Source organism: Globicephala melas, chromosome 8 (assembly GCF_963455315.2).
Source record: "Globicephala melas chromosome 8, mGloMel1.2, whole genome shotgun sequence".
In the NCBI taxonomy this organism is placed as follows: Eukaryota; Metazoa; Chordata; class Mammalia; order Artiodactyla; family Delphinidae; genus Globicephala; species Globicephala melas.
In genome coordinates, this window is record NC_083321.1 from 33,600,940 (window position 1) to 33,620,150 (window position 19,211).

A 19,211-nucleotide genomic window follows, 5' to 3' on the forward strand; every position below is an offset into this window, starting at 1 on the left:
TCATCACTGATTTGAGTATGTTAAGAATGTTCATTTGATGTATTAGATGTACACATCCAAATTATTCAGCTCTACAAAATAAAATAAAAAGGAAAATATTTTAACTTATTCAAATGACAAGACAATATAGCTTCTCAGAATCATAACCTCTATTCTTTAGGAAATGACTAAAAATAAGCTAGAAGGACTCATACTTATTAATTGCAGATTTCTAGGAGTATATCAGTGCTTTATTTTTCACTTTCTTATTTTTGAAAAGAAGAATTCTTGGTCTCAGGAAAAGCAGCAAATGTAATTTGAGAGATTAACTTCTCTTGATTATTAACAAAACAGATCACAGCCTGAAATGCTACCTTATTGAGCCAATAATTACAGTCAAGAATTGTTCATGACATCTAGTCAGATTTTTCATTAGGATGATTGTAAAATGGATAGAGGCCACCAAATCATTCATTGGCACAGGCCCATGTTTCTTTATTCTAACCCAGAAAACCAGTAAAAAAATGGCAGTCATCATTTAACCATGCCGTTGTAACGAGTTTTGACTGTCCTCACTCTGGTTTACAACCCAAACTTTTTGAAAAGTCATGTTCCAATAATTTGAAAGTTATCAGGACCTATAGGTTAATCATTTCCCAAACTTGAGATATGGAAAACCAGGGCAGAATACTGTTTTTATTACCCATTGAGGTGGATTTTCTTCCTTTGAAACTAAATGCATAGACAAAAAAGGAATTTGTTTTCTCTTCTTTTCCTCATTCTATTTGATTTCTATGACCTGTTTGGGGTATACGTTTGTGTATACATACAAAAAGATAAAGTTCTATTTATTTAGCTCTCAGTGATAATTATGTATGATAATAAAAATTTTCATACCTCATGTCTTCAAATCCAATCGTAAGCACCATAAGGGAAGTTCCTGCTGAGTTACTGGTCATATTTTCCCTGTAACCTGCAACTTAAGTCCTGTATATGCTCTGAAAGGACAAGCTGTCAAGTGAAAAGTAAAACTTTACCCTAATGAAGAGGATCTTCTCTCCCACTCGGTATCTGCCTTGTGAGAGCCTCTCCACACAGAACTTGCTCGGGCATTTGCAAGGAGGATCTTCAGAAATCCGTTTCACCTGAAATAGAAGAGCAGGCAAGTTCATTCTCCTTAATCAGGTTGCCTTTAGATTAATTTGTTCCATGGGTTCAAAGGCCCCTGAACCATTAATGCTTTTAAATTTGTTCTATATCAGACTATGGACACGATGTGAGCATAGACATATCACATTAAATCTTAACTATGTAAAGGTCAGGCCCTGAAGGCACTTTGTGAAGGTCAATAGCTGCACTAAGGCATAAGCTGGATGATGACAATGATAATGATGCTGGAGGATAATCACAAGCAAATCAACTGGCAGTGTAGGGATGACGAGCTGGGTTCTCACGTTTAGAGGATTAAAAAGATCCTGTACATTGGATTGTCAAGATAAATATATTGAGAACTAGAATACAAGGCACGTTAACATAGTCTATTATGATGAGGAAACATATAGACGTAGTCTATATGTTTCCTCGTCATAACTTTAATATTAATTTTACTCATTTTCAAAATAAATGAGAATTTTAAAAGTATTATTATTTAAAAATGAGACTATTTAACCTTATTTTGAATCCTGAGACTTTCTTTAAGAAGTCATCTCTAATTCATCCAGACTAATCCAGCAATTCACTCCTCAGTAATTCCCACCTGCCAAAACCTATTTCTGTAGCAGCATCTTACAATTTGTATGTATTTTATAGAATCCATGTCTGAATATCAGATTTTCCCTATTTTATCTATCTCTGTACTCTTTACAAAACACATACACTAAATGATAAGTGCATAATGCTTATAGACAGTTGTGACTATTAAAGACAATGTATAGTGCTTGATTTTAGGAATAAGGTTTATTTATTTATGTTTTCCTTGGTTGGGAACCTGCCATGCTGTGTCTCATAACTGTCCTCTCTTCAACTAACCAACCAACCAAAAACCCAAAAGAATAATAGGTTGTGTTTTGAGTCAAAGTTTCCAGAGAAGACAGATCTAAATAATGTACAGCCTACATTTGAGAAGCTAGGCTGAACAAATTTAAATTCTGAAGGGATTGGCTTGGACACCCCTCACCCAAATTCTTGCTTCCACAAAGATATGATTCCTAGAGTTTTGTCATCAAAGCAATTCAATCATTTCATCAAATAATTCAAGGTCTGACTTCAATCAGTCTTCCACTAAGAAAAACTGTGGGAAGAGTCACGCAGGAACTCACTTTCCTGTTGGAGTAAAGGACTTAAGCATCTCGGTTTCCCTAGAATAAGCAAGGTTCCAGAAAGTATGGAAGCATAAGACACTAGAGGGGAAAGCTAGAAAGAGTGGGGGAATCCTGAAGCAAAACTTATATTGAGATAAGTTTGGATAAATAAATAAATAATAAATGGATAAATAAGCACAGGGACCTAAAAAGGACGCAGGAGGAAATCAGTGTGACAGATTAAGCCTGGATTCAAAGAATCTTAGAGATGGCTTTCATTCAAACAGTGAGGGAACTGTCTAACATCGTTATGTGAGCGATTAGGCCCATGTCTTTGAGTTCTGAATTTCTCATACTATATGATACTTGGGCCACAGATATATCCACCCACTCCCCCAGTATTAATAGAATCCTACCCCGAGGGATTCCCTTCTATAATGCAGACCCACATTCTGGGGTGGGGGTGAGGTCACAGGACCAATGAATGTGTGCTGTCTTAAGTGTTGTAAGTGTTCCTCTATGTGTATCTCCTTCAATATGTATTTATAGACATGTTTTAAAAATATAAATGTGAGGCGATATGGGGATATATGTATATGTATAGCTGATTCACTTTGTTATACAGCAGAAACTAACATACCATTGTAAAGCAATTATACTCCAATAAAGATGTTAAAAAAATAAATAAGTGCTAAAAAAATATAAATGTGTGTGTGTGTATATATATATATATACATATATATAAATTGTGTTTATTGCATACTATTGCTAGAAACAGTACAGTTTTCCTTAGCACCACAATAATTCCATGAGAAAAGAAGGAAAGGAGGGAGGGAGGGAGGGAGGGAGGGAGGGAGAAGGACTTTGGCCACCCTGAAAACAAATCCAACACTCAGCAACATAAAAGCACATGGCCCAGACTTTAGGAGAGTCATGCCTGGCACAGTTTTACCGCGATGTAGTAACTGAGCAGACAGTAAATTGGTGTTCAAGTGGTTCCTCTGCTAAGAAATGACAATCACAAGTATGGATGGAAAGTATTTCCATCTTGAAGTGTTTTTAGACAAAATACAGAAACTATTGGTACCAAATGAAATAAAATACAAGAAACACTTTCTCAAGTGGCCTGTCCTTCTCTAATGCCTTCCTAAGCTTTGAAAATATACTTGCTTTTTAAGATCAAGGGCTTTTGTGTGGCTGTGTGAGAGCTGGAAGCAGAAATGGAAGAGACAAGGCCAGGCTGTGGGGAGTTAAGTAAACAGTGACTGATGACATCTTGCTTCTTACATTACCTTGGGGTAAGTCAGTCTGGCAGGTGTTCTGGTTTTGGCCAGGAACCCAGCCAGCTTTTGTTGAAATGGGATTTCAAGAGGAGCCTGATTACTCAGAATTATACTATCTCTCATCCCCAGACTGAGGAAGTTGATGGAGAAGAGGAAGAAAGTAAGAATGGCTTCTTAGAACTGTATTCAACTCATTGTGTGGGAACAGGCTCAACACGAGGGCACTAAACCTGACCCCATCATTTTATCACAGTCGAATCACTCTATCAGGACATCAGGGGAATAAATTAATCCGAATGGACTCCACTGTGTTTCTCTTACGATGTCTGGCTTGATTAAAGAAGTTGGGATGTATTATCCACATAAAAGGTCACCTATTTTGTTTTTCAATTTTCCACAATTCTCCTAAGTAGCAAACAAAGAAATGTGAGGACACACTGAAAGTTTCAAAACTGGCAGTCATTGAAACGGTTCACTGGAATATGACATCTTAGCACAGGTCTGCGTCTCTTTCTTTTTCTTTACTCTTTTCTCCATTTTTTTTTTTTTACTCCCCTTCTTTATTCTCCTTCTTTTCTTTTCTCTTTTTTTTTTTGATGTAAATAATAACTTTGCCAGAGTAGAAATAGCCAATAGTATTAACTAAACACAGGAACTTTGCAAGCAATATTTTATATCCCTATTCTAAAGAACATGTTGGAGTATATGAACTTCAACTCCCCAATGGCTATATATGCCTCATAGGCAGTGAAGCAGTTGCCATAGGAACTATTTCCTTTTTATATCTGACATATGAAGCTCTGATTTAAGCCATTAGTGAGGTTCATATGTTTTTTCTCTCTGTTCCACTGTCCCTGAAATAAAACACTCAATGAAAAACTATCACTTAAACAGAATGCAAATATTTCAATGCAATTTCCCCAATGTAGAATGAAGAAGACTGTAAGAGGCTTCTGTGGCCAAATAAGCATGGAAAATTCCAGGTTAAACAAGATCTTATTACGGAACGCACTAGTGCCTTTGATATGCCAGAATGCATTGCCAAACTCTAGGTAGGGACTATAGTCAGCTGTATTTCTCAAACTAACCTAAGCATGGAATTCTTTTTCCACGGGTCATCTGGTGGTGTGAGTGTTTGATTAAACATTCAAACTAGCATGAGAAATGCTAGTTTGAAGACTGTGAACATAGTATTCTAGCTGGCAACAGTGTAGAAATATATGCTTAGAACATTTCCTACATTCAATGAAAACCCCTTCACTATACAGATGGTTATGTTCCCAAACCCTGACAAACTTTAAAGCTTCTCTGAAACCCCCTTCATTGTTTCCAGCTAAGAGAACAGAACTTGGAGTAGGGAAGAACAACCACAGAGCGACAGTCTTGCCATTTTGAAGAGAGTCCCTATCTCATCTACCTCTTCTGAACTGGAGTATAGGTAAAACTTTTCCAAAATCCCTTTCATAGTTGTTTCACCACCTTCTCCCTCCTGTCCTTCTTCTCCCCTTCTCAAGGATGAGGGATGGCCACATGTGAGACAAGCTGGTGAAGAAAGGGAACCATTCTAACTACTTTTCCCAGGCTCATGGAAATGGTTTCAAGGGGCGACATCTCCTCACTCTGCAAAGCTACAGCAGAGCTGAGAAGTGCACATATTTCCAGAGCACATGGCCATTCCAGATAAATAGAAAAAGGGAGAGTCTTTTTTAAACTTTGATTACCCACATTAATAATTTATCCAATAAGCATGGTACTAGATCTAGCTGAATAAAATATGGTCCTTGTCTTTGAGAGCAAGGACCATACCTAGAGAAGAATAGGTATTTATGCCCAATAAGGTAAACACTTCATTAAATATATAAAAGAACTTGAGGTACCAAGGACAAATTTGTCAATTTTACCTGGGATGAGAGATGCCAAGAAAAGCTTTCTATAGAAGGCCACACAACCTGAATTTTAGAAGATGAAAAGGTGTCTAAAAGTAGATTTCAAAGATGAGCAGTGTGAGAAAGCCAAGTGAGGAAAAACACAGGGTATAAAAAATCCTTGGGAGTTTGGGATTAGAGTATAGGTTTACAACAGATACATCAGAATGCAAGAATGAATCCATAGGGCAAAAAAGTCTGGGAAAGACAAAATGGGCCAGAACATGGAGGGCTTATGTGACACATACCTGAGTCTGGGCTTTACCCTGGATATTATAGAGCCCTTATACAATTTTAATCAATTCTGAGTTGCGTTTAGGTTGATCATTCTGGTAGCAATAAAGTTCATGGAGAAGAATTTCAAGAACAGAGTGCTCAACAGTGTCAAACACCAGAAAGTGGTCTCATAATTTGAGGACTAAGAAATTCATTTGATTCAGTAATTCATTCATTAGGAGGTTAAGGGTCAGACCTCTGACTCTAATGCATTAAAGGAAGTGAATAGAGGTAAGAGCTGAGAGGAAAAGGCCTAAGATCAAGCATAGTAACCCCAGAAAAACACTTTTATGAGAGAAAGACTAAAAGGAAGATATTACTCTAAAGTAAGTCTAATCAAAAAAGTATAACTGAGAGAGAAGAAAAAATTGTTGGGCTTCCCTGGTGGTGCAGTGGTTGAGGGTCTGCCTGCCAATGCAGGGGACAGGGTTCGAGTCCTGGTCCAGGAAGATCCCACATGCCGCCCGTATGCAGCAACCAAGGCCCAACGCAGCCAAAAATAATAAAATAAATAAAATTTAAAAAAAAATTGTTCTCATCAATATATAAGTAATGTGCCATTATCTACTATTAGTACAATGTTATTCAATTACCTTACAAAATAAAAATGAAACAGCAGGATTCAAGACATGTGGCTGATCATTAAAAACATTCCTGTGATTTTAAAGTCCTTTTAGGTATATTATTAAAATGCCCTGCCTATCCTTTCATTTCTGAGTGGATTGAACAAAGGAAAACTAAATTAACCTGGCATTGGATAAGATACCTTGATGGGCTAAGTTTATGTGTGCTACCCTTGGCAGAAATAGGAATTCTCAATCGGTCAGACAAATTGTTATATTTCTGCTCATTTAAATCTGCAATATAGGTTATAGTGTCACATGGAAGAAAGAAAAGATGGGGGAATCTTTCTTTCTGCATCCTACAGCACCAAACAGCCATTTCCCCTGCTCTTTTCAGCTCAGACCCTTGGGAAGGAAACTCTCAGCTACAGGCTAGCTGTCCTTTTCAATCCTGCCTATTCCTTATAACTGGCATTATGGTTGGTGCTAGTTTCTAAGAACTCTCCTTGTGTATGTGAGACATACTTCAGTCTGACATCCCCGAGGTTTCCGTTTTTTATAAAACCCATAGGTTTTTGACATTTACGCTCAAAACATATGTGCTGGGAAGTAAATGCACACACATGACACACTACTTAAGACACAACAGAAGTAGCCAGAGAATTTTATTTCATCCTGTTTACTGTTATACCCAGAATCTGTTTTCTGTAATTATGAGGGTATAATGAAAATATTTCCTAATCTGCCAAAGATGGTGTCTCAAGAACTCTGAGGGTTGGTGACCTCAGAGAGTTAGACAAAATTAGGTTGGAATCTAAGCTCCTCTCTTCCTCTCAGCAGGTATTTCAACTTCAAGTCTCAGGTTCCTCAATAAGAAACCTGCCCTAAAGATAACAAGAGCACTTGAAGAATACTGGCAGAACCCGGCCCATAGCAGGCAGTCAATAAAGGGCAGTTATCTTCTCCATGGTATTTTGCTTTTCCTTCTTTAAAGATCCTCAAGTCCCATGCCTCAGGCTTTTTATCAGTGAATAAGGAAACAGGAACCAATAGTATCAAGGCTTAAGTGTTTTCAAAGACAATTTTCAGGAGGATGACTTATTATCCTAAAATTTTAGATACTACTCAGCAGAATTAAGTGACGCTTTATTTTAAATAAGTGGCTCAGTTTTGAATCTCAAAATGAATTGCAGGACTATAAACTTCCTCATAGGATTTTTTTTTTTTTTTTTTTTTTGCAGTACGCCGGCCTCTCACTGTTGTGGCCTCTCCCATTGCGGAGCACAGGCTCCGGACGCGCAGGCTCAGCGGCCATGGCTCACGGGCCCAGCCGCTCTGCGGCATGTGGGATCTTCCCGGACCGGGGCACGAACCTGTGTCCCCTGCATCGGCAGGCGGATTCTCAATCACTGCGCCACCAGGGAAGACCCCTCATAGGATTTTAAAATAAATTTCAATAACATTGGAATAGGTAAAGGTTAGACTGATCGAAGATTGTACAGAATAAGTTTTGAAGTTCAAAAAACACCAAGTGTTGATAAGAAACTTGACCAATTTTACTTACTGCATCATCCAGTAAGTTTCCCGTACTCTTTTTTCCAGAAGACTTTGATGAAGGCGAAGGTGAAGGAGAAGGGGCAGAGAGTGTTTCTTCTTGTTCAATTTCTTTTTCCAACTTTATCAAACCAGGAGGCTCCACACCATACCTTTTTAAAAGACACCAGATTAATACACATGCATAAGTTGTAATAATGATACACTTAGCCGTATGTTGCATCCAATTATACCATAGGACCAAACTGCTAACTTTTCAAAACAACATTAACTTTTCTCTGGCATTGAAATAGTATGTTCTTAAATTGGCACCCTTTTAAGCAGGGAAAAACATGCACACCCCCATACATACATACATATATATTTATAGTTACATATACATACGCATATATGTTTATATCTATATATGAACATATAAATGAATAGATGCATAACATACTAAAAATAAATTAAAATACTCCATATATTAATGAGTCAATAACATGAATTACCATATTAATTTAGTCTTCAGCTTTCAGATTTACTAGCTTTAATGATATTAGTGCTATAATTGAACTCCTATTTTGAATATAAGCTTGTTAAAAATGGAAATAAAATCAGAGAGTCAGAGTCAAGTTGAAAACAGCAATTTCCCCAAATAAATGTCCTTAAATGAATTAACAGAGAAGAAATTCACTCTTACGTGTATATCTTTATGGACCCAGATCAAGGTAGAATGGGTAATACAGTACATTGGTTATGCTTTTAAGACCAACATAATGAAAGCATGTACAGTATTACTGAGGAAGAAAATGAATAAAGAAACAAAAAATAATTTAGAATAACAATATGTTAAAAATTATGTGTTGTAAATTGTAAATGCCACAGCAGTTCAAAGACAGAGATGTAGTTGTTAACAGCATTCTAATCTCCCATATTTTTCTTAGGCTAAGTTTAAATTTGGTTTGGTTTCCTAGATGCATATCAATTGTACCTAAGTGAAGGAGGCCAAAGATAATTCCAGAATTTGAGAATTGGGAAGGATCTTTGGGTTCATGTAGTTATACCCTTTCATTTTTACAGAATAAATAAAACAGATCCAGAGGAAATATAGAACGAGCTAGGAACAGAATAAAGATGCAGATCTAGGTTTTCTTACTTCAGGTTTTCTCTGACATTTTAATCAGGTGATCACGTGTTAGAAAGAAGAGGAAAAAGTCACTTGGAAATTTTTTCAAAATAGGCTGTGGACTACCTACAAAGTAAATAACCTATATAGAGAGAATAAATATGTTGGCAATATGTCTAATACCTTAGAGTGAGTGAATAGTATATTAAAACATCATTAAATGTAAAAGCTTAGGTTACCGTCATCCTGTTCTAAGGGCTTGTTATTTTAACTGACATCACACACGTCAGGTGGCCTTTGAGAGCTGGAAAACTTATATCAGAATTCAGTACAAAACAGTGTAAGCTGGCACAACTCAAATAATAATTGCTGTTTTGCTAACTGCCTCTAGTGAACAGAGTAAGTTTTAGTTACATAAATCATTAGCTAAAAGACTTTAGGCACTATTTATCACATTTCAAACCTTTTATACAGATTGGCCAGTTAACAGGACATTTGTAGAAACATGCAATAGACCGCAGATTCTATAACAGTAGAGACTGTCTGATTCACAGCATACCTAGCAGCCAGTGTAGATCATGGCACACAATAGATACTTAATAGCTACTTTTTTTGAATGCAAAAAATTTCCATATTCTCATATAACAATGAGTTCAGGCTCCAAAGATGAATTAGATTTCATTGTTTTGGACCTTTAAATGCATATCACTTTAATAAAACATATCGACATTAAATGTAAATAAGTGTTTTACCCCCCAAGAATGTTCTTCTAGAAAACTTTAAACCCTATTCAAAACTAAAATACATTTTTAACTTTCTAGCACTCATTAATTACACTTAACTCAACCCAGCATCTCATTACTGTTGACAAGTACCAGTAATATTCACTTGAAGATTTGGGTATCATTCTTCCCTGAGGCAGACTTGAGCTAACTATGCCATTAACCTACTCTTTAAATTTAGCAAATCACTTAACCTCTAAGAGTCTGTTTTCTCTCAGGAAAACACAGATGAAAGTGGCCTGTCCTAGAGGTCTGATGTAGCAGGAGAGAGAGAGAGGGAGGGAGGGGAGGAGGGAGGAAGAAGAAAGTTAAAAGAGCAACTGTTACTGAACGTCTTCCATGTGTCTGGAACTTTTGGGCATCTTGACGTACATTATTTCTGAGCCTCAGTTTTAGTTCACTGTAAAATGCAAGTTCTAATTCCTGTGTTTTAATACAGTTAGAAGGAATTAAAACAGTATCCATTACACTCCCAGTACAGTGTCTGACACATGGCACCATCTCTGAGACGGCTGTTGACAACTGATGTATCAAAGCTTGCACAACCAGGAAACTGCAGCATTGAGGTCCTTTTGCCAAAGTTTTAACTTTTTAAAATATACCACCCAATGAAATTATGTAACAGCCTCAAAATTAAGATGTAGTGTTATTACTATTGTTATATTATTACTATTGTTGGTATCCTTTACAAAAAAACTCACCATAGGCTTTCTTTAAATTAATTTTCCTAGAATTGTAGGATGGCAGGAATATGTTGGTGCTGGAGCATAGCAGAACAAGTTATAAATTCATTTTTGCTGCTAACTCGCTGGATGAACTTCAACAGGTAACCCTTTTTAATCCCTCTAGACTTATGTGAATTCTTAGTTCCAACAAGGTATAACATTTTGCTACATTTAATGTTCTCAAGATAATAACATAAACTGGGCAGTGAAGCTAGAGGAATTTAACATGCTAGAATTCACAGCCAATTAAAAGTCAATCATAAATGAAAACATATTTGAAAGTATAAATTGGGTCAATTGGAAAATATGATTTCATTTGTAATTGTAGGTGGATTCATGCCATCTTTCAGGAGCAGGCTGGTTGGGTTGCACAATTTTTTCTTTTTCTTTTTTTTTTTTTTAACAAAGTGAAATAATAAGAAATATGTTATTAAAGTAACAACAAGCTCCACTCCATGTTGAATACAAAACAAAATTTGAATGAAGTTGGTAACAAAGTCATACATGGAAAACTTTGCCCTGGAGATTTTTCTTTATCTGCGAATGCTGAAAATTAGCTATGCCACTGCATAGAAAATCAACACTAAGCCCCAAATTTCTGCTTATATTGGCTTTTGAATACTTCAAGCTGCTTAAGGTACAGTCAGCCAGTCCTGAAATACACACTTCAATATGATTCACTGGCTTCCTGTCTGTCTGGAGGTGTCAACAGTCTGTAAATCACGAAATTCCCCTTGGGTTGGGGGCCTGCACCTGAAGCCAGCTTAGTCACCAGTAGGTCTTTTTTCTGCTCTCCAAAAGGCTGCTTCATTCTGGTTTCCATGATTAACTGTATACCACTCTACATTTTGATTTTGTTTATAAGGTTTTCAAAAATTTATAGTGTTTTCTATTCTTGTTCAACTACAAGATTTCAAAGCTTTGCGGGAGAAGGGTTAACTGTTGCTTTCAAACTGAATAAGGGTAAACTAAAGACAGCAAGAAGGCTGAATCCACTAAAACCAAATCTTTGCATCTGTATACCCCAGTGATGTGAAAATAGGGGGGTTACTGAAAGGGCAATATCATATTATAAATTTTTGGTCTCATTTCAAAAATGCATAGTGCTAGGGAAATGGTCTTATGGTTAATAACTTTATGATGAGATCTTAGAAATGGACTTTTCATTTTTCTGGCACAGGATACAGCTTTTGAGATTGGTCTAGATGAAATAATTGAGCCCCTAAACTAAGCCCTGAACTAGAAAATTTACTCAAACTATTTACTAGACTATAATTTTCAAAGAAAAGACATCTGGAGCCTATTTTACTAGAGTTGGAGGGATAAAGTTTAGAAACTCCCCCTTCTTAAGGCATACAACAGATAGTTTATAGATTCTTACAAGATGGTTTTTGCCCCATTTTTTATTCTGTTTTAAAGTTATTTAAAGATAGATTTAAATTTGGATGGAAATTTCACTCATATGAAAACAAATTTTATTCTTAGCAGTCAGAGTCAAGCTCTTTAAATAGGATGAGTTAATTAATAAGCCTTGTATAAGAATATTTTCTTTTAAGTAACATTTCATTAAGGCATGGATTAAAATAGGAGACTAACAAAAATATTCACAAAGTATATTTCTTTTGAATGGTCATAAATTTTGTTGAAAATGAAGAAAACACTCAAAAATAAAAATATAAAAAGCTTCCCTCTGATGTTGACTATTCATCACAGCCCCAAACCAAAATATCAAAAGGTTTTTTTAGTTTTATCATAAAGCTAATCTTAATTCTGCAGTCTTAAAAAAGGTTGAATTCATAGTAACCTTTTCTAAACAATGAATATCAAAGCACCCTCATTAAAAAGATCTTTTTATTGACCTGTTTTTGCTGAATGTTTTATTTCGCAGAAGACAAACATGCATATTTTACACACAGAAACTGACATGGTTTCTGAAATATTAACAGAGGGATTTCACTCTCCAGTGATGACAGCTCTGTTTAGTTGAAAATAAAAGCAAGTTTCACCCATGAGAACAAAAATAAGTGGTCTCATTCTCCCACCCCACAGCTCTCAAAGGAGCTCCACGGAGTGTTCCCAGGCAAAAGAATACAGCAGGGAATTAGAAATATTTAGTGAATCATTTCTAAAGTGACGTTGATGCTTTTAAGATGACATCTATGTAAATTTGAGAAATAAATGTTTAGAATCAAGTGTAAAGAAACATCATCTATCAGTGGAAAAAACACAGAACTTGCAAGGTTGTATTAGGATTTTGTTATGGTCAAACTTCATCTGTTGTGTGTACAAATTAATGTGATTCTTGAGAGCTCTCCAAATACCACTTCTGGTTTTGTCTAATGCTGTCTTAATTCAATAATTCAATAACTCTGTCTTAATTCAACTCCATAGAGGAGTACAGGGAGGAGGAAGCACACATACAATGATCTAGATAAAGGTTTAATACATCTAAAGAAAAAATTAGGAGTAAAATAAGATGGAATGATGAATTTCCCTTTTTTCCTTCAACGATTATGCTTCAACACAGGGCTAAGGTAGTGATGTTTGGGTTTATTGGGTTAGTGTTTTTAAAGCACAATTGAACTTCCATTAAAATTTTGATAAAATCTTCAAATGTGTACAGAGAGAAACTTAAATAGACATTTACACTTAAATGTTCAATCTATCCATTTGGCATTCAGCTGTTTCACCTTATGCTGCACACAAAAGTGATGCCCTGAATAATCTGTTAGCATATTTTTTTCTTTTTCATGGTAAGTGTGCAATACTTCACATCACTTAAGTAAGTGAAGAAGATAAAAGGCAAAATTTACAAATTGAATATTGTAATGTATTGTCTTAATCCTTAGATCACTGCGTTGTGAAATTAGTAATTTTCTTTTGTAATGTGAATAATCTCTGCTTTTATCACATGGTCATAAAGTGAGGTCAGAAATGTAGTCACCCATTCTTATTAATAATAATAATAATAATAATAATAATAATGATGATGATGATAATAAAGAAGGCAGCGGAAACTTTTGGAGGTGATAGATATATTTATGGCATAGATTGTGGTGATGGTTTCATAAATGTATACTTATATCCAAATTCATCAAGTGGTTTGCATTAAATATGTACAGCGTTTTTTGTATGTCAACCGTATCTCAATAAAGTGGCTTAAAAAAAAAAAATCAGGCTTCCCTGGTGGTGCAGTGGTTGAGAGTCCGCCTGCCGACGCAGGGGACACGGGTTCGTGCCCCGGTCCGCGAAGATCCCACATGCCGCGGAGCGGCTGGGCCCATGAGCCATGGCCGCTGAGCCTGCGCGTCCGGAGCCTGTGCTCCGCAACGGGAGAGGCCACAACAGTGAGAGGCCCGCGTACCCCCCCAAAAAAAAGGAGCAACCCAGAATCTCAGTTTTAAAATATTTGGGGAAAAACACACACAAAGCACTTCATATAATGCTTCACCTTCAAACTGACCAGGCCATTATGATTCCCTTTCATTAACCAAGATATTAATTTGTTTTATATACGATGGCAAGGGGCAATTCATGACAGACTCAGTAGCAGGAGGAAAGGTGATTCCTAAGGGAATTTTGTCATTGGATAGCATGCCTTCTTCTTTGATGACTTGTCATAGTTAAAATGTTTAGTTCAGCAAGATTCCTAACAGTGTTCAGATAATAAAATAAATCCAGAAAATAGGTAAATAATGTACACCAAGCAAGAGGAAATGACAACTCCCAGCTAATTCTGCAGATAGCGCCACTCCTTTTTACCTCTATCACAACTTTCAGAATCATGATGCCTGTTTGATCCACATATTTAGGTTATCAAAGCACCAAAATAGAATCTGGCATTTCAGAATATTCTAATGATATAATTAAAATAACCAAGTGAACAAAAAGTTTTCTGCCTAATCTCCTATTACCCAGGAACTCTAGACAATCTTTCTTTTACTCTAGCATTTCAGGGGCAGCAGCTCATTTACTGAGATTTTACTTTGTGTGTATTCCTCCCTCCTGCATTTTTAATATCACCTTTCTTAGGGGATATCTGCTGAGCCCAAGGACTCAAGGCTGAGTCCTTTGACTCATAGCTATTTGTCCTGCAGGTCAGAAGGCTTAAGCATGGTAGAGGAGTGGCTTAGCGGAGTCCTAAAAGCAATAGGTACCTTTGTCTCGCTCCCTCTCAGAACCCAAGAAAGTGACAGCATTGAAGGGGAAGGGGGTCCTAAGAAACAGTCAGATACTATGAACTATCCCTGAGTAGTAGAGACCTGAGTGGTCAGAAGACAAGGGGACCCTCTCCAGAGGCTGTCACACAAAATAGCTGGGAAAGGTGTGGGAGAAAGTAGGGACATCCCTAAATGTCTCAAATTGATTTTTTTCACTCCTTATTGAGTGGAGCCTCATTCTTATTTAATTCAAATTTTTAAAAATTAAAACAATCTCTCTCATCCAATTATTATGATAAAGTAAAATCCATACCTGATGAACAATTTGTTAAGATTATGTTGACTATGATGTTTTAAAGAACTTGGGGTTACTTCTGATTACAGTGAATTTTCCACTGGCTCAAAAAAAGGGCTATTCATTGGCAACAAGTTTTCTACCCATTGCTGTAATTTGCTGATGTGCTCACCTTGTCTTTTCTTTTCTTTATAGCTCTCCCTTTGAGAATTAACAACCAGAGCAAACTCTTACTTTGTCTTATTGGTTCATCTGATCTCAATGCTAGAAGTATAATCAGATCTGGATGAGAAATGAATTCTAATTACTTCTGAAGTTTTATTTTGCACCAAGATCTATTGAAACATTTATATCTTCACTTATAATTCTTTGGGCTTTATAAAACTGTCAGAAGCCTTGTTTGAGGATTTGCAATGTAATAAGGAGAAGACATGAAACCAAATCAAGTCAGCTGAGCTAATAAAGTCCCTTCTCCTGCTTATTTAGCTACAGTTATGATTTCTACAATTACTTCTTGTTTTTCTTTTCTAGAAAAAAAAGATTCCAAAGATATCTCTACATATGAAGGATAATATTCTATCTTTTTCCAATCAAATTATGGAGAATAATTTTAAAACTATCCATCCACTCAGGAGTAGAAACCAAAAGAGTTGAGGGATGAGATGTTAAATGGGGAAAATGAGGAAAAAGGAACAAAAGAAGAGGCTGAAAATTATTGAAGAGTAAACAGGAAGAGAGGGGTGAAGGAGCTGAGAAAGAGAGAGAGTAATGGGAATAGACTTTCCACTAAGGAAAGCATAATTGTCACATACAATTTCATGTACAAGATCCTCCCCAGCCTCCCAAGAAAGAGTTGCAAGGAAAATGTATTCAATTAAAGGATATTTAGAAAATGCCCAAACACAGTGACTTTGACGATAAGGCCACGATGTTAAGAATATTGGTGGTCCACTTTTTTAGTTTGAACAATTGCTCTCAAGATGTTTATACTGATCATATTTGAAGGAGTTGCTTCTCAACACCTAGGTTAAACATCAGCGATGAAAAGGCAGCAAGCTTCTCAGCTGCTTGGATGCTGAGATGGTCAAGTCTTAAGTAGCGGCAGTAGTATGACCTACCTGGCTGCAATCCGGCCAAGCTCCAGCAAACAGAGACACACTTCTCTGGGTTGCTTGTGGAGGACTGAAAGACAAGACAAAGGTGGACACCTTTACAATAGAAAGGACAGTAAAGCAGCTCAATGGGGAGCAGGATGGACTCCCTCATCGCTCATGGTCCCAGTAAATGAGCTAGTCTTCATTCTGATATTCATAGAAACCATCCTATCCCACAGTACAGTTAGCTTTACTAAAGTCCTAAAGCAGTTTTCAAAACTCTTTCCCCAACTTCCTCCCTAAAAGCCATGAGTCTCAGGAATCCCACCCTGAAAATATTTTCTTCAATTAGTTAATATTTGTAAGTCAATATTGGAAACACATGTAGCTATAATTATGATATAAATAGTTGATGGATTACTTAAAAACAGACAGCAAACATAAGACTATGAAGCAAAGTCTGGTCTTTTAAAAATCCTAACTCTATCTTCACCAGTGATTTTAGCAGAAATAATGCAATGAATAAGGATTAAAAATGACACATCACGGTCCTTTGTTATCCTCCAAACAATAATGTCAAGTGAGCCCTCTGAAACTTGATGTCTTCTCCTAATGAAATTTGATTAAATGATACTTTAGAAAGAAACACTTTCAACGGACTGAATTTTGTAAATATGTACAAATATATACCATCAGCCAGTTTTGCCCATAAAATGAGCAAATTAGAAGATGGTTCTTTGCATTGATATTTCTTTTCTAATATAATATGATTACTTAATAAAGCTGCTTTATCAATTGCTCTGGACACATTCAGTAATGTTGACAAATCATACTTGCATTTGTCGAGCCTACCAGAGGAGTATGTACTGCTTATACTTTTTTCTTTTTAAACTAAGATTAGAGAATTTTTAAAATGTTATTATATACAGCACCTAACAACAGATATTGGGGGGAAAAGATTGAATTGAGAATGGTCTTTACATAGACACAATATCCTGATAAAAGAAAATACTAGCTTATTGATAAACATTAAGAAAAATAGCAATATTGCTTCAATTCTTAAACATAGAATTTTATAGTAATTTAATTTCCCAGCTTTATTCTATTCCCCCCACTTAAATATCTAATTCCTTCTCTCCACAGGTTATGGCGATGGCAATATTTGCCACTGACGCCAGAATGGAATTTGTTGGGAGTGTGTGGTGAATAGAAAAATACATTTACTTAGATTATAAAAGTATATGATTTCACTTGGCTTTAAACAAACAAAAATTTATTATCTTGCTATAAAATGTCATCTTTAAAGCTTTTAAAATAAGTTCTAATATCATCAGCAATGTTCATTAAAATAGAATTGATTACGGGAAATCTGAATTACAGAATCTTTCCATTCTTGGTAATATACATTTGAGTTTCAGCTAATGCTTAGTGAATTGTCATAAAATCCAGGTTGGGGAAGTCTAAAATTACTTTTAACTAAAGGGCCTTAAAGCAAAGATATTTACTACCTCCAATTTCAAGTGCACCATTAGCTGACTCTGGCTAAATGATACAACTTTTGATATATTAAATCGACTTCAGTGCAATGAAATGTATGGACTGTAATATCACATAGGCACCAAATTCAAACAGAGAACAATAACAAAAATCATAAAACAAAAGCAAACAAATCAAAATCAATCTTCTTGTCTAGATAATCAGTTTCTTCTGATTTGGACTTTTTTTATCCTGTCCATGGTACAAAATAACAAACAGGAAAAAGGAATACATGAAAGCTGAAGTGAAGAAGATGTTTAAGGCCCTGCTAATACCCTCATCTTCAGTGAAAGCTGTGTGAAGCAAGTAGCTAAAGCTCAAGGAGACTTGGATACAATCTCATGCATTTTGTGATGGAAACAGTGTTAAAATATGAAAATTATTAGTGAACTGACCAAACTGTGCCAATATGCAGTCAACACCAACTCTAAAAAGCAACACCTGACTCAACTATCATGATTCTTTAATCAACATATTGTATTTAATTTGGGAGTATGTAAGAATTGGAAGTAAATACCAATAGATACATTCAATGGAAAATAAAATTCATTCTGAAGAAAAACAGTAATGTGGGTAATGTAAGAAAGACAATGTCATATGTAGGATGCATTGCTATTGTGTATTCAGCTATCAATTTAAAACAGCCTTTGCATGCCAACACTAAAATATTGAATCTACCATGGACTCATTAGAAAATCAATTTGGCAAACCGAAAAGTAACTGCATGATTCTCCTTTTTATATCCTTAACAGAACCAGCTTATAAAATTTAAGACAAATAAACATCTCACTCAGCATCATTCCTTAGGAAAATGATAATAGAAAGATGATGTTTTACTTCCCAGTTTTCTTGGAAGTGTTATCTTTAATAAAGCAATTGCTTTGTTGCTTCAAAACACACCTATAATATTGTCTCACTTGTTAATGGCATTTTGAATATTGGGCATATCATGCCTGATCCATAATGGCCCAAAATATCATGTTTGATGACTTGTAAGCAATGAATGAGTTAAATCTGCAGAGAGGCATAACAGCACAATGAGAAGAACAGAACAATTACTCAGTAAACACCATGTCTCAAATTATCAAGGATGATGACAATTATGTCGTGATGATAATGGTTGTGACAATAAACTGAATAAAGGCTAAAATCTTACCTAGCATATTTAGAAAAGGCAAGAATTTAAATTATGTCAAAGTTTATTTAATTGTAAAAGCAAACACTCTTACCTTATTCTATAAAATTAAATTCAAGTGTCTTTAAGTAGTATCTACATTATACCAAAGATGTGACTGTGTTTGGTTTTTGCACTCAAGAAAGTTCTAAACTAAAGTTAACAGATGGAAAGAGAATAGTGACCATGAGATTTGAGCCACAAAGATCTGGGTCTGAGTGTGAGCTCTAACATTTACTAGTTTGTTATTTTGGGAGATTATAAAATCTCAGTTTTCTGAGGGAAAATAATGGTGTGTATCTTGCAATATTTTTGTGTGGATTTAACACAATACTATTCGTGTTATTCCTAGCCAATGTTTGGCACACAGAAAAGAATTCCCAAGGTTACTTTTCTTTCTTTATTATTATTTTTGTTGTAAATTATTTGCTTAAAGATTATCTTCATTTAGCTTAGT

General features: G+C 35.7%; 1 protein-coding gene across 7 annotated transcripts in view; it reads right to left on the reverse strand.

Moving 5' to 3' along the window:
• The window catches only part of GAS2 (growth arrest specific 2), a 174,292-nt gene that overhangs the window by 53,534 nt on the left and 101,547 nt on the right, over positions 1-19,211 (reverse strand). For all 7 annotated transcript variants that reach the window (XM_060303412.2, XM_060303409.2, XM_060303408.2 and 4 more), the window contains 3 exons: positions 16,069-16,132; positions 7,891-8,032; positions 1,017-1,124 (listed from right to left, as the gene is read on the reverse strand). In XM_060303412.2, coding sequence (XP_060159395.1) covers positions 1,017-1,124; positions 7,891-8,032; positions 16,069-16,132 — 314 coding nt within the window. The remainder of the gene's footprint in view (positions 1-1,016; positions 1,125-7,890; positions 8,033-16,068; positions 16,133-19,211) is intronic.